Source organism: Mixophyes fleayi, chromosome 9 (assembly GCF_038048845.1).
Source record: "Mixophyes fleayi isolate aMixFle1 chromosome 9, aMixFle1.hap1, whole genome shotgun sequence".
Taxonomy (NCBI): Eukaryota; Metazoa; Chordata; class Amphibia; order Anura; family Limnodynastidae; genus Mixophyes; species Mixophyes fleayi.
In genome coordinates, this window is record NC_134410.1 from 14,869,398 (window position 1) to 14,884,888 (window position 15,491).

Sequence of the window (15,491 nt, forward strand, 5' to 3'; positions counted from 1 at the left end):
AAGATATTTGTGCAATTTATTTCACATCTGGGACCTGCCACGTGCACACAATGGAGGGAGCCATTTTCTGGGATGAACCAATATTCAGGAACTGGTGACATCACTAAGGCCATGACATCACTTGAGCTATTTCTAAGTGCATAAATTATGGTGTAACCCATAGCCATCAAGGAGATGGTTACTTTTATTTTCTAAACTGTACTATTAATATTTCATTTACAACTGTATTGGCTGCCATGGCTAACAACATATTATCTCTCACTTATTTTCATGAATCCCGCAGTTGTGATCTATTGTTAGTATTCTGATGTTTTTAAAAGAAACTGTATATATTACCCTATAGCCTTTGTTATTTATTTTTTTCTCTAGAAAAGGCATTGCTCAATAAAGATCTGGTCAGAGCAATGTTTATTACCGAAGTAGATGCAGCAAACAAACTGAGGCAGATGAATGTTCAAATAAAGCGAGGGAATAAGGTAATAACACAAGATAACAATAAGGGCAAAAAGTATAAACCATTACTCTCGTCTAATTCTCCTGAATCTCTCTGCTGCATTTGACATTGTTGACCACTCTCTCATACAAATGCTACAATCCCTAGGTCTTGAAGGCACTGTCCTATTCTGGTTCTCATCCTATCTATCTAATCGCTCTTTCAGTGTTAATTTCTCTGGATCCACCTCTACTCCGCTTCCTTTATCAGTTGGAGACCGCAAGGTTCAGTCCTAGGTCCTCTGCTGTTCTCTATCTACACCACTTCTCTTGGAAAACTAATAAGTTCCTTTGGATTTCAGTATCATCTCTATGCGGATGATACACAAATCAATCTATCCTCTCCTGATCTTTCACCATCTGTGTTGTCTCGCGTTACTGACTGTCTTTCTGTCATCTTGGATGTCTTCTCGTCAACTCAAACTCAATCTTTCAAAAACTGAATTAATAATATTCCCACCCAAAAACAGAAGCTTCCTGCCTAACATTTCTATTTCTATTGATAACATGACCATAAATCCCACCCTGCAAGTTTGTTGCCTAGGTGTAATCCTTGACTCACAACTATCATTTATTCCCCACATCAACTCCATATCTAAATCATGTTACATACACCTAAAGAACATTTCCAGAATAAGCACATATCTGACACATCATCATCTCCTGCATCGATTATTGCAATTCCCTCCTTACTTCCCAAAGTCAGACTTGAACCCCTATTATGCACGCAGAGGCTAGATTGATTTTCCTTGCTAACCGTTATTCCTCTGCTGAGCCACTCTGTCAGTTTCTACACTGGCTGCCTGTATTTCAATGAATCCAATATAAAATTCTTCTACTAACATACAAGGCCGTCAACAAAATTGCACCGACATACATTACCTCACTTGTCTCAAAATATCTCCCAACTCAACACCTTCATTCTGCACAAGATCTACGTCTCTCTTCCACTCTTATCACATCCTCCCATTCTCGGTTACAGGACTTTTTTTCGGGCTGCACCCACTTTGTGGAATTCCCTCCCTCGCACAGTTAGACTTTCCTCTAGTCTCCAAACCTTTAAGAGTTCTCTGAAAACCCACCTCTTCAGACAAGCTTATGATATTCCTCAACCACCATCTTAATCTCCCCGATTACCACCCTCTACACAACTAACACTAAACAACCCTCTGACCAACATTGGTACACACACAGCCCACTCAGTACTTTTACCTTTGCATTCTAGCTGGTCCAGTGTGCAATATGATGTAGCACGTGCCCTTGTGTTTCAAACTCCCATTGTCCCATAGATTGTAAGCTTGCGAGCAGGGTTCTCTTACCTCTCTGTCTGTATGTATTACCCAGTATTGTTTTATTAATGTTTGTTCCCAATTGTAAAGCGCTACGGAATTTGCTGGCGCTATATAAATAAATGTTGATGATGATGATGATGATGAAGGGCCGGGTTTTGAGTTCACTATAAAGAGGCCCCATTTGCTTATGGGCAAACATGGATCTGCACGCTTGAGTTTCCACTTATTTTGGTGACATACATCTTAATATTCATGCAACTGAAAATGTAACATACACAGGGCCTGATCAACCAATAGGCTGATCAGGCTGCAGCCTAGGGCGCTGGGACCTGGGGGGCGCAGTGCCGGCAGCATTTAAGATTCTTTTTTTTACAATTTTTTCACTGATTCTGTGCCCACGAGCCGTCCCTTTTGCCGACACCATGCTGACGATCCCACTCCCTCCTCCCCTCTTTCCCTCTCCTCCCCTCTTCTCTTCCCTCCTCCTCACTGGCTGTCAGGCGTGATCTCATCATCACTTCCCAACAGTGTCAGTGAGGAGCTGCTGTGGGAAGAACTGACTGCCGACAGAAGAGGAGAATTATGTCATTACAATAATCCCTCTCTGAAAAACTGAAACACTGATGCTCCTGTTCCGTACTTCTGCTCAACTCCTCCCCTCTGCAAGCTCCGCAGATGCGACCATTTTGTTTCAGAAACCCATGTGACCCAGTGGAAACCTAGGTGCATTCGCCTAAATTGTGTAACACAGCGACTACTATGACATCCATTAATTTTTTTTCCACATGTTAAAGGAGGTTTTTCCACTTTGAATCACCTTGTATTGTAGGTTTAGTGCATCTATTACTTTGTATCTAATAGTAATTGTTGAATTAGTGGGAGTTTCAATTCGGCGCTACGCAACGTCCGCGTAGACACCTCGTGCCGATGCTACGGCTGGAATCTCCGCTCTGTTCTTATTTTATATATTTGTATCTTGCTTCCTGTATTTTAATTCTTTTCTCTTCCTCCACAGAGGAACGGATGCCTCGCAGATGCCAAAAAAGTTAAAGAGTTCAAGGATGTGCCAAATATTGAAGACGTTGTAACTGAAAATTTCTTATGCACAGGTGGGACAGAACCACAACTTGATCCTCAAGCGTGTAAAGGTAATCAATGATAATCATTTCTCATTTCTTCTGTTTAATTTATCTTTACTTTTAATATATGTTCTTTCATGTTCTTCTGTGTGTGCTGTATACCTTTTATTTTCTCTAACATTTAACGGCAATTTGCAAATTCAGTTTTATTCCGTTTCTCCTTCTTGCATATCCTGTTTCATTATTTATTGCTGCACTGAGCCTCCTGCTTCGCTAATTACTTCTTTCTTGTGCCTACTGATTCGCTAATTACTGATTCTCTGTGCCTCCTGATCCGCTAATTACTGCTTTCCTGTGCCTCCTGTTTGTCTAATTACTGCTTCCCTGTGCCTTCTGTCTAATTACTGCTTCCCGGTGCCGCCTGATTCGCTAATTACTGCTTCCCTGTGGCTCCTTATTCGCTTATTACTGTTTCCCTGTGCCTCCTGATTCGCTAATTACTGCTTTCTTGTGCCTACTATTTGTCTAATAACTGTTTCCCTGTGCCTTATCTTTTTCTAATTACTGATTTCTTGTACCTCCTGTTTCTCTATTTAATGATTTCATATGCAGTCTTCTTATTATCTAACCCCTTTCCTTGCTGGCCCCACTTTTTATTCACTTATATGTGCCTCCCATTTGTTCAGTTTGTGCCTCCCCTGTTAAGGGCGTGGTCAACTTTATTTTAAACCTCTCTGTTTCTCACAGTTCTTGCCTGTACAATAGGTTCTGAACCTTTGCTGTCTGAACTCCTATACCAGATAATGAATTACAATGTTTCACTATGTGTGATTGCTTGGGACCCTGACCCTTTGCCTTGTTCTTCCGTTTTACATCTGTGCTGCCTAACTCTAAACTTAGATTGAATTCTGATTTTGAACATGAGCTACCTGCTCTGATTTCGACCTATATTCAACTTCCTTATATCATAAGTCACCTAGCAACACTAGCCTGGGGACCATGACCATTAGGCTCACTGCAGTGAGAGTTGCTGGTGAAGACCGGGGTTGCCACTGGACACCACTCTCTGGGTTAGTCTAACAGAACATGTGTAAATCGCACCAGGAATGTCCTAATGTTTTCTAGGTTATGGGTATTTAGTAATTTATTTCATTGAATTTTTTATTATTATTTTTTTATTATTTTTTTATATAAATTCACCAAACCTAGAGAAGGTGCTCCCACACAGAATACCAAGATTTAAATCAACAGAGAACCATTGTGTTTTATTTGGGGCACTCATAGGATATCTTGATAATAAAACATATTAAAGTTTATTAGTATGCATTAAACCGATAGTGATAATAATAATGAAGCAGTGAAATATTAAAAATTGTTAATGATAAATTGAGCCAGTAAATGGTTAATCAAAAAACTGTTAAAACTAGTGATAGATGCTAGTACGCGCCGTCCTTTCTATTCATGTGTTGAGTCAGGGTCTTAAAGGGTAATTAATCTATACCCATTGTAATATATAACTGATTGTAGGGCTAACTGGGATATTGCACTGAGTACTATAATTATGCGGTGATATTGCCGCGATATTAACTCCCCCTTCTCCAATACGAGAGAGCACAATCCGTATAGTGACTTGCCTCGTCAATAACGGTAATAAGCACTCAGCTAAATAATCAAACTAATAACCATCGTTATATATAATCTGCTACCAGTTTGTACATTCAGTATATCTCTAATATATTTGAAATCAGAGACTGTGGGACGTTATAGTCTTATATTGTGTGTCTTGTATAGTGTGTCTAGGCTTATAGATATGTATCTCCTATTATAAACAAGCCAGACATTCAATTACGTCTCGCCCTAACAATGTATCCACTGAGAGTTAGATAGAATCCCTATTTACATGGGAGAGCCTATTACATCGGCTATGATGTTAGCAAATCCCTCTCCTTATCTCAAATAGTGGTCTATTAGAATTTCTAAGGTTGTATACCCTTCTATTGTAACCCCGCTCTCTGCTAATACCTAATAGCTGTTATATTATATAATACATGATAGAGAGGAACAGCGCGTGTATCGCCGACGCGCGTTTCACTACAGATAGCTTTCTCAAGGCTCTACCATGTGATAGGGATTCTATCTAACTCTCAGTGGATACATTGTTAGGGCGAGACGTAATTGAATGTCTGGCTTGTTTATAATAGGAGATACATATCTATAAGCCTAGACACACTGTACAAGACACACAATATAAGACTATTACGTCTCACAGTCTCTGATTTCAAAGATATTAGAGATATACTGAATGTACAAACTGGTAGCAGATTATATATAACGATGGTTATTAGTTTGATTATTTAGCTGAGTGCTTATTACCGTTATTGACGAGGCAAGTCACTATGCGGATTGTGCTCTCTCATATTGGAGAAGGGGGAGTTAATATCGCGGCAATATCACCGCATAATTATAGTACTCAGTGCAATATCCCAGTTAGCCCTACAATCAGTTATATATTACAATGGGTATAGATTAATTACCCTTTAAGACCCTGACTCAACACATGAATAGAAAGGACGGCGCGTACTAGCATCTATCACTAGTTTTAACAGTTTTTTGATTAACCATTTACTGGCTCAATTTATCATTAATAATTTTTAATATTTCACTGCTTCATTATTATTATCACTATCTGTTTAATGCATACTAATAAACTTTAATATGTTTTATTATCAAGATATCCTATGAGTTCCCCAAATAAAACACAATGGCTCTCTGTTGATTTGAACTCTCTGGGTTAGTCAGCTCCAATAACTAGTGGCATAGCGAGTCCACTTCAGGAACATTCGCTAGCATTTTATATAGACCATGGACCCAACTAAAGTGCCACTTTTGGCACAACTCATCTTTTCCTTATTGAAAGTCCTCCTTTCAGTGCAGTCCTTAAAGTGTTTACTAAATTCTGCAACAATATCTGAGGTGACTGGTCTAATTTGCTTCCATGGACTGAGTTTTCTCACAATAGTCACACACATGACTTCATTGCCAAAAAAAGGCCTTTCACACCATTGTTGATTCAAAGCTTCCAGATCCATTCCCTTCTTCCTCTGAAGTACCAGCAGCTGATGCCACCATAAAGAAACTTCTCCCATTAACAAACCTGCGTACTGTCAAAAGCAATATCTGTTAATGAAATATGTCTTCTGGTCCTAGTTGAAGGACAAGTCTTCTAAGTTGTGTTTTTGACCCAGAATATTCTATTTTCAAATTTTCTCCCAGATTCATTGGTTCTCTTCAAATTCTCATTTAAGTGAGTCCATTAACTTCAGTGTCAGAAAAAAATATTCTCTCTATACCGGTCTATTGTCAAATTACAATGGCATTACCAGCATGGGAGAGAAAGTATAAAAATACGTCAGCCTGTGGGGGTCAGTTCAATCATCAATTCAGTTTAATATCCCTATGTGTTTCGTCAGATTGCTGATTTCCTCAGAGGATAGTTAGATGGTCAGTTAGATGTTCAATAATGGCTGCTTATTAATGGAGAAACAACCTAACATGTTTGATGACACTTGATTGCCCATGACCCTGATCTTCTGTCTTATTATTCCATTCAGTGTTACCAGCCCCTGTGTTTGTATTGGATTCTGAATGAGAACCTGAGGTGTCAGCTCTGACTTCAATTGGTATCCACCTCATTCTATACGTAGTCATCTAGGAGGGCTTAACTTAGATACTGCTCCACAGGTTAGCTAGTGTCAGTCACTAGTGGCAAAGTTGATCCACATCTGGGACGTTGCCTGATATCTCTTGGGCTTTCTTAATGTTTTCATCTTCTCTCCCATATGTTTCCTGTTTCTGTGTCAATGTCTATGAGGATTTCAACAACATAGGAAATATATTTGACATATTGGAAAAGTACTTTTTAACAAATGGGGCTACCTAGGCTATGCAGGCAAAGCCCCAAGGAACAAGAAAAAGTTGAGGAAGAAGGAAACAGCCAGGAACAGACAAAGGACAGGAAACACGTGTGAAAGAGAATTAAGTGAAGGGCTGCAGAGGCCACAATATTTTAGCCCTCTTTCAATTTATTTACAGTATTGCAACTGATATCGGACAACTGGCCAGGTTTTGTAGACCAAAATCAACCACGGTGACCGATTATAATCCAATCAAAATGGAATGGATCTCTGTGAGCCTTCATCTTCTGACTGTTTTAACAAGCTCATGACCGACCTGTGTGTGGCCAGTTTAAGGAATGTCAGATTGGGCTTCCCTAACTTAGGCTAGGTACACACTGGAGGTTTTTCAGCCAATTATCAGGCCAATCACCAGATAAACGACCGCTCGGCCACATAAAGTGCCGATTGTCATTTCGTTTGGTAAGTCGTACTGTTTAATAATCTCGTTATAATATCCTTTCGATTATGTAGTGTTTATGCACTCACGATCGCGATCTCCATTGAGTTTACAGAGTCACAATCTTTTCAGCTGATGCTGGCAATGAACACGTCCTGGTGACTAAATGTAGAGAGTTCTGTAGATGGAATAATTTGTTCGTTCGTTCTGAGACTGAATATTTTGTTTCAGAGCCGCAGAGTCATTTTTCACTACATTTCCTCTCCCTTTTGACTCTTGTTGATCTATTTACTAATATTTGGCATTAGGGATGATTTTCTATCTCCTGCTTGTCTTCTCTTCCTTGTGCCTCCTCAGTTTTTTCATCGCTTCTTCACTGAGCTCTATGTTTCTCACCTCACCTTCATGTATCTCATTTATTCCATAGATTGTAAGCAGGGCCTTCTTACCTATCTGCCAGTCTGTATTACCCAGGATTGTTCTATTACTGTATTTGTTTCTAATTGTAAAACACTACGGACTTTGCCAGGACTGTATAAATAAATGATGATGATAATTTAATGTATTCACTTCCTTATTCCAGATATAATTTATTTTGTTAACATGCTGTATCTGTAATGTATCTATGTGCTTTTTGTTTGCCTGTTACAGGAGATTCTGGAGGTCCACTTATTGTGCCCTTTAAAAACCGTTACATCCAGGTAAGTTATTGATAAATCCACACCTGCATTATAAATAGCAGATGTATTCTGTATGCAACATTTATTCTAGGAATATGTGCAGCATTTCTCTCCAGTGAAACTTTAGTAATTATCCCCCTGTGACTTGCGCGTTTGTTGTAAACCTTTGCTGTTACACATTTTGCTCTTCAATTTTACATTTAATAACATATTATTGTGATTTCAATTTTAATTATAACTTGGCAGCTAATTTCTGAGCCACGCAGACCCTAGATTAAATTAAGATGCGCCCACCACTACACCATGCCGCTACTTCCATGTGCCGGTATTATAGCTAATAGCTACCAAAAGCAGAAAGTGAGCAGGCACTTATGTATACCCAAGGCTTTTAAATAAGTGCAATTGTGCAAAAAAAATAGTGCACTGAGCATCCGCGTATTGTGCAGTTAGTAACTGAATCGGACTAAAATCATAACTTATAGAGAGTTTTATTGTGGTGTCTGTTTAAGCAGCTGTAAACTCTATCAGACTGAATTCCTTGTGTCGTCTTGGTGCTTATTCGGTCCTACAATCTGTTGCTGCAGACGCTAAATAACGGATATATAAACCATTTGCAGAACATTAAAGGGGTTGTCCACTTTTGGACAAACCCCCCCCCCCCTTAATATAGTCTGCCCCGAAAAGATACAATAAAACGAAAGGTAATAACAGAAAGTAATGCTGGTTCTGCCCAAATGGGCTTACAACTGATACATAAGGTAGCGGAACGATAATTGTAGCTGGGGAACAGGAAAGTGGAATGCAGATTAAGAGCAATATCTCTTAATATATTTTCCGTGCAGACGAACCTTTACAAGAGAATGTCTTGTTGAAATGATATTGATGGATACACCATGCACTTGTTCTAAGTACAATAGTAGATTACAGCCGACAGTTGTTTGTAGTCTCTTAACAAAAGATGCATATAATGGGCCCGAACAAGCATTGGGCATCTCTGAGGTACGTGTGTTTTTCAGTTGTTTTACTTGCACCAGCTAGAGGTCGGGTGTAAGTACCGAGCTTAAAAGTTTTTTTCATCAATGTCTACATTATTGACAGGTGACAATAATTGCATACTTTTTTTTTATTTGCATTCTGCTGAGACTTTATATTCCACATATGTATTGTACTTATCCTGCAGTGTATTGTGTCTGTCTCAATACGGCAAGTGCCGTATATGCAGAGCGTACCTAGACCCGTATTCAACAAGAGACGTTTTTTAAGATCCGCTTGTAGTTGGATACGGACGTTCGTATACTTGAATCATGTGCGGTTTTTTAAAAAAAAAAACAACAAAAAACCCAATGCACATTGCATTTGTTTTGCGTGCCTTAATGATTCAGACCTTGTATTACAGTACGCAATAAGAACGTCTTAATTTGCGTATGTAATGTAAAAATAAAGTAAAATAGTCTTCATTGTTTATTTTTGAAAGCCCATGTTTGTATTAATGATTATAGTATTATGTGTTCATTCATTTTCTAGAATATATTTTGTAAAATGCATTCTGATGTGACTTTACATTGCACATGTGCATGTGTGTATTCTGCACTCTGTTCTGTCTGTTAACATACAGCAAGCAACGTTTAGACAGAGCGTACTTGCGTCCAGATTCAGATGGAAACCTATGTTGAGATACGCTCCGATATGAATACATACTTTTTTTTAACGGCAAGTTGCGTTCAGATGTCATTTAGGCCCAATGTGCTGTAGGAGAGCAACATCATTTTGGTAGTGTTCCTTTCTTGTATTTTATATTTAACTGGTCTCATTTCTCATTTTCTTTTCTTTAGGTGGGAATTATAAGTTGGGGGACGGTGATCAGTTGTAAAGACTATGTTAGATATCAGGTTCCATCAGGCTCTCGGGACTTCCATGCTGATGTATTCCAGATGTTGGACTGGATAAAGAAAGTTGTGAAAGAAGATCTCCAATTCCTGTGAAGATCTCTAATTCCTGTTTTAAATCTTCCAAACCAAGGGACTCTGCAATTAGAGTTTGACAAATGGGGCGCTCATTGAAAAGAGCATTTGGGGAGCGACCGTCATATAAAGAACAACCATCACACATTGAACATGCAATAACAGACCTGTTGCACAGCTTAAATCATGAATTTAATCATTCCTTTTAGAAATAGACATATTCACATTTTGATAAGGTAGTTCCCGTCCCGCACACTCAGCCTCCCTCTGCTGCCTCAGTGAGTTCAGTCACATTGCCAACTCATCATCACCATCATCATTTATTTATATAGCATCCGCATATTCCGTAGCGCTTTACAATAGGGAACAAACGCAGTCATAAAACAATACCGGGTAATACAGACAGACAGAGAGGTAATAAGGCCCTGCTCGTAAGCTTACAATTCTCTTTCATCAGTTGGCATCCTCCACAATGGCCAGAGCTAGACACAACTCAGTGAGACAGGGCAATAGAGGCAGGCTAAATACACCGTAACCTCTATGATTCATATGTTTTCCTACTCAAGCAGAGACAACAAATAAAAAAGTGTTTTTTTACTCTCTTTTATTTTTATTTTTAAAGAAAAATGACTGTATCCAACATAACATTTTGTAAATATTCTGAATCAATTAAACATTTGCAGATTAAATTCTCTTGAACATTTACTTAATATGTAACTAGCTTATAACTTACATATAAGTGAAAATTTAAATATTTTAACTTCCTGACAAGACACTGGGCTTAGTGAATGACGTATGTTCTATATAAAGTACGGAAGGCTTTGGCATTTCACCTATATGTCTAGATGTTTCTCCCTGGTCAACAGGGGTGCCTAGAGTGGGGGGCGCAGACATAAAGTCCCAGGGCCCAGCCTGGGAGCCCTGCCCTTTCTGTGTAGTGGGAGAAGCTTCCAACGTGGTGTCACCATGCACCCTTCTGCAACTAATGAAGGGGACCCAAGAAGTTGCTTGCAACGGGGCCCGAAATTCCTCTTGTTGACCCTGTTCCACACATCAAGGTGCATGCCTACTCTGAGCTCTCTGAAGGTACCTCCATATTTAGAAACACTCCTAGGTGCGTGGTGAGGTGGAAATATTTGAAGAGGCGCACTGCTGAAAGGATGAAAATCACGTCATAAATCCAATCTCCTCCCACTTTAGGGCCACCGCTTTTCTTAAATAAAACGTTTAAATTTTTCTGCTAAAATACTGCTCAGTTAAGACTCAATGATGGCTTAGATGAATCATTAGTGTGATGGGACATCAGAATTGTTGCTATTATTTGTGACGCTTTTGTGTGCTTCAAACTTTGCTTTACATATGGTGGAGAGCACTTAGAAATGCTCTTCCCTGTCATACTGCAACGGGAAGGCGCACAATGCCTCCCAATGCAAGTATAGCTCAAGCCCGAACTAAGCCAAGGCAAACGGCACATGGAATAACCATAAAAAGAGCTTTCTACAGCTCTTTATCTCATTTGAATAATCTTGCTCCACAAAATGATCCAAGTGAACCTTACTCATTCCGCCCTACTGGTGCAAAGTTCTGCTATTCCACAATCACCACTATTGGCCATTTTGTTCTCCGTAAATGAAGCCCAATGGGCAACTGTGTATAATAATTCCTAATTATAAGGGATGTGATTGCAAATGCACGGCTTTTTCCCAAGCTCATAATTAATTATTCCTGTATATTTTTAACCAAATGGGAATCAATGTTATCTACATTCCAACTATATACATCTTTTTTCACCATGTTAAGTGATGCTTCACTTTAAAGGCAAATGCTACGAATTTATATAAGGTCACTTGCAAAATCTAAAATATTTTTACAATTGAATAAACTTAGAGTGTATCTCAGTTCCACAGGAAAAGGAATGAATTTTTATGCAGAGCTGGCCTCTATCTGTGGCTCGCTGCCGTGAATGAGTGTGGCAGATATAGTCGAGTCCTATCACGTCATCATCATCATCATTATTTATATAGCGCCACTACTTCCGCAGTGCTGTACAGAGAACTTACATCAGTCCCTGCCCCATTGGGGCTTACAGTCTAAATTCCCTAACACACACACAGACAAACAGACAGACACAGACTAGGATCAATTTGTTAGCAGCCAATTAACCTACCAGTATGTTTTTGGAGTGTGGGAGGAAACCGGAGCACCCGGAGGAAACCCACGCAAACACGGGGAGAACATACAAACTCCTTACATATAAGGCCATGGTTGGGAATTGAACTCATGACCCCAGTGCTGTAAGGCAGAAGTGCTAACCACTATGCAACCGTGCTGCCCACATCTCCCAGTCTGTCACAGCCACAAATCTCCCCTGTGTTCTGAATGGATGAGCTGATCATACAATGACATGATTTTTAAACCACCATGCACAGAACCTTATGGAGAGAAAGAGAATGGAAAGGGGAGGGGTGAGGAACCAGTTACATATTTACATTGCAGTTTAGGTTGAAAAATGCATCCATCAAGTTCAACTGTTCTTTCCAGAAGAAGGCAAAAAAATAATAATTACAACATACTCCAGTTTGCCTAAAGAGAGAAGGGAGACTCTTTTTTTTTTTTACTCTTTTTTTCTGGCAGTCACACTACAGACTCCACAGTTTGAGGGAATAGGGAAATAAAGGAAAATGGTGGAATATCAAATATCCAGTATTATGGCACTGTATACTGTCGCTATATATATATACTTATATACAGTGGTGGAAGTAGGGGTGTATACGGTGGTATGTCATATTACCACTTCTACTGTCTTCATTGTAAAGCTATCAAATTCCATTCACTTAAATTACCATACATTTTTCATACTTCCACTTCTAAATTTTCACTTCAACCACTATATAACACAGTACAGTAATTGTAATTGTATTAGAGCAAATCTAGTAGTGTAGTGTATTGGCCCCTAGATAAAGAATTGAGCATTATCAGACATTGAGGGGGTTAATGTAACGGCAGAGCTCTGGTATCCGCTTCCATCCTATGCTTCAGCTTCCCCTTAAGCCCCCTTCCCCTGTGTTTGAAAAGACTCTCCCACCACTTCCCCACTGTCCAATCAGAAATCAGGGCTCCAAGCTAAAAGTTAGAGCTTCAGTATTTTATTGAACATTTTACAAATAATGACAAAGAAGACAACCCTCATAAAAAACAACAATAGGGTTAGAACAATTAGCTAACTGTTTAAAACATCCGGCAAGATTCAGAGGTGATAACTGTATTTCTATATATAAATCCTAAAATTACAGAGTGGTTCATATATTAGATACATAGCATAACAATCAGCACCAAATCCCTGTCATCCTCTGCATACTGCTAATTGTGACACCTGCTTGCTTGCTGAGCATGTCTGTGTTCCCCATTTAGATATGAGTGTGAATCAAAAGAGAGGAGCAACCATGTCCATATTACTCATCTGCACAATACCATGGTCTCTGCAAATATATATATATTTATATATTGATAGTATCATTATCCAGACATATCCGATGTTTTAATGTGGGAGAATCAACGGCCAGCCATTTCCTTGCTATAATGACCTTTTAAAGTAATGTCAAATTAAAGATATACTTAAAGAGATGTTTATTTAATCAATGTCTCATCTTGGGTGAGCCAAAATACACATATCCTAGGGAATAGCGTAGAAGCCACTGGGAGAGTACTCTGAACGCCTTTCAGGCCGTTACCCAGAATTTCTTTAGGGACTGCCTGTTAAACATACTTGCCAACTTGCTGAAGTTGGCTTCCGGGAGCCTGCCGGGGGAGGTGGGCGTGATGGGGGCGGGGCTCCAAAAATGTGTGTCATTTTGGCCCTGCCCCCGTGACGTAATGACGCAAATGCATTATTTGACAGCAGGGGGCGGGGCCAAACGCTGTGATTCGCAGTGAATTGTGGCGTTTTGGACCTAATTCTGCCCCTTCACTAGGAAGTGGGCAGAATTCTGCCAGATGCAGGAGATTGTCACACTATCCCGGGAGTCCGTGAGACTCTCGCGAAATGCATTCCGGGAAAGTTGGCAAGTATGCTGTTAAATATTAGCCGTGGGGGGGGGTGGAGACATGCTCAGCAGCCTATTAGGAACATTTTAAAGGTAAAAAATGCAGATAGCCCAGTGACACAGCCCAAGGTAGCCCACTATGGCGCCAAGGGTCAGCTGCCCCCAGCTCAGCCAGCCGCTGTCACCAACTTTTGTCCATGACTGTATACCAGTGAAACCGAATAGTACCACCAAACACTTGTGATATAATTGTTTGGGTCTATGATTCACCCTCAAGAGCAATATTACTGTGTAATATCCCATGAGATGCTGTACAGTGTAAGGAGGTGAATTTGTACCTTACCAGGCCAAGGCGAGTCTCTTCACAGGTTTGATTCTTTGGATTCTCTTAACACCAGAGAGGTAAGGAGGGTTAATCACAAAAATAAGGATGACAGCAGAATCTTCCAAGATAGCTTCACTTTATTCAGGAGGAGGTCCCCACATATAATTTTGGAAATAATGGAACAATTTCTTAACAATTTACTTATGACAAAGTTCACGTTCACAATACAAGTAACACTTTTATTCTACTGGATGTCTGCATCCGCAGAAACTTCTGTCAAAATAAATCGTTAACCCGTCCATAGCTAATTGTATAACATTAACTGATGCATTCATCCCAATTATCTGTACACATCAATAACATTCAGATTCAATAACCCAACACGGTAAAGATACAGATTTGTTAAGACAACCGTAAGACCCCGTTTATATGCAAATTACTGCAGAGTAAATATCAACCTAGACATGTATCCTCCAATATATAGTTCAGTACTTTTCTGTAGAGATCAGGGGCAAATGCAGGATTTGTAGCGGGGGGATTCCACACCATGCCACCAGTGGGCGTGACCAGCATGCATGGGGTTGTGGCTATAATATTAGACAGTGCTTGGTTGCTCTTCAACTCTTCCTATCCCCATAATATACATGGGCAATGCTGCGTGCACTACTGTTAGGGGCACAGCAGCTCTCCCTTTTCAAGCAGAGCCGTGTGAAGCAGGGGCAGGGTCCAGCCACCTCAATTATACAGTGCCCCAGGCTTGGAGTGGGGTTTCCAGGCACTAGGACCCCCCACCCCCTCGGTTTGCCTATGGAGGTGGTGCACATGAGGAGTTGTCCCTAATGTTTAATTTACCTAGCACTGTGGCTGATTGAGGGCGAGTGAAACTCCGTAGCTTGAGGTGAGTATCATTTCTCTACACTTTAAAACTGGCTCCTGATATATGTATCACACAGACTAGGTGCTTTTAATATTGCATAGATTTTTTTCTGTTTCCTGGGGTAGCTTTCTATTTTTAAGTCAATGAGAAACGTGCAATTTAATATTTATAGTCTTGGAGAGGAGACGCTTTACTGCAGGTGCCATATAATGGGGATTCTTGGTGCTATTCTGACACTTTTCATCGGACTGCATACTGAGTTCAGTCCTTACTTAGGATAAATGATCTATAGCAGGTAACAGTTTTAATTATATTCCTGGATTTCTTCTTTCCTAAAAAGATTGGAAGGAGTTATTTAGGGTCAAGTCTCCAACTGATAACATTCACTG

The 15,491-nt window shown here is 39.8% G+C and overlaps 1 protein-coding gene and 1 long non-coding RNA gene across 2 annotated transcripts in view; one reads left to right on the top strand and one right to left on the bottom strand.

The window, feature by feature from the left end:
• The window catches only part of LOC142102036 (complement factor B-like), a 67,177-nt gene extending 56,631 nt beyond the window's left edge, over nucleotides 1-10,546 (top strand). The window contains exons 15-18 of the mRNA XM_075186553.1: nucleotides 370-476; nucleotides 2,800-2,932; nucleotides 7,868-7,917; nucleotides 9,729-10,546. Of these exons, the coding sequence (XP_075042654.1) occupies nucleotides 370-476; nucleotides 2,800-2,932; nucleotides 7,868-7,917; nucleotides 9,729-9,878 (440 nt within the window). The 3' untranslated portion in view covers nucleotides 9,879-10,546. The remainder of the gene's footprint in view (nucleotides 1-369; nucleotides 477-2,799; nucleotides 2,933-7,867; nucleotides 7,918-9,728) is intronic.
• Nucleotides 1-15,491, bottom strand: part of LOC142102037 (uncharacterized) — a 58,177-nt gene that overhangs the window by 41,482 nt on the left and 1,204 nt on the right. The gene's annotated exons all lie outside the window — the stretch shown is intronic.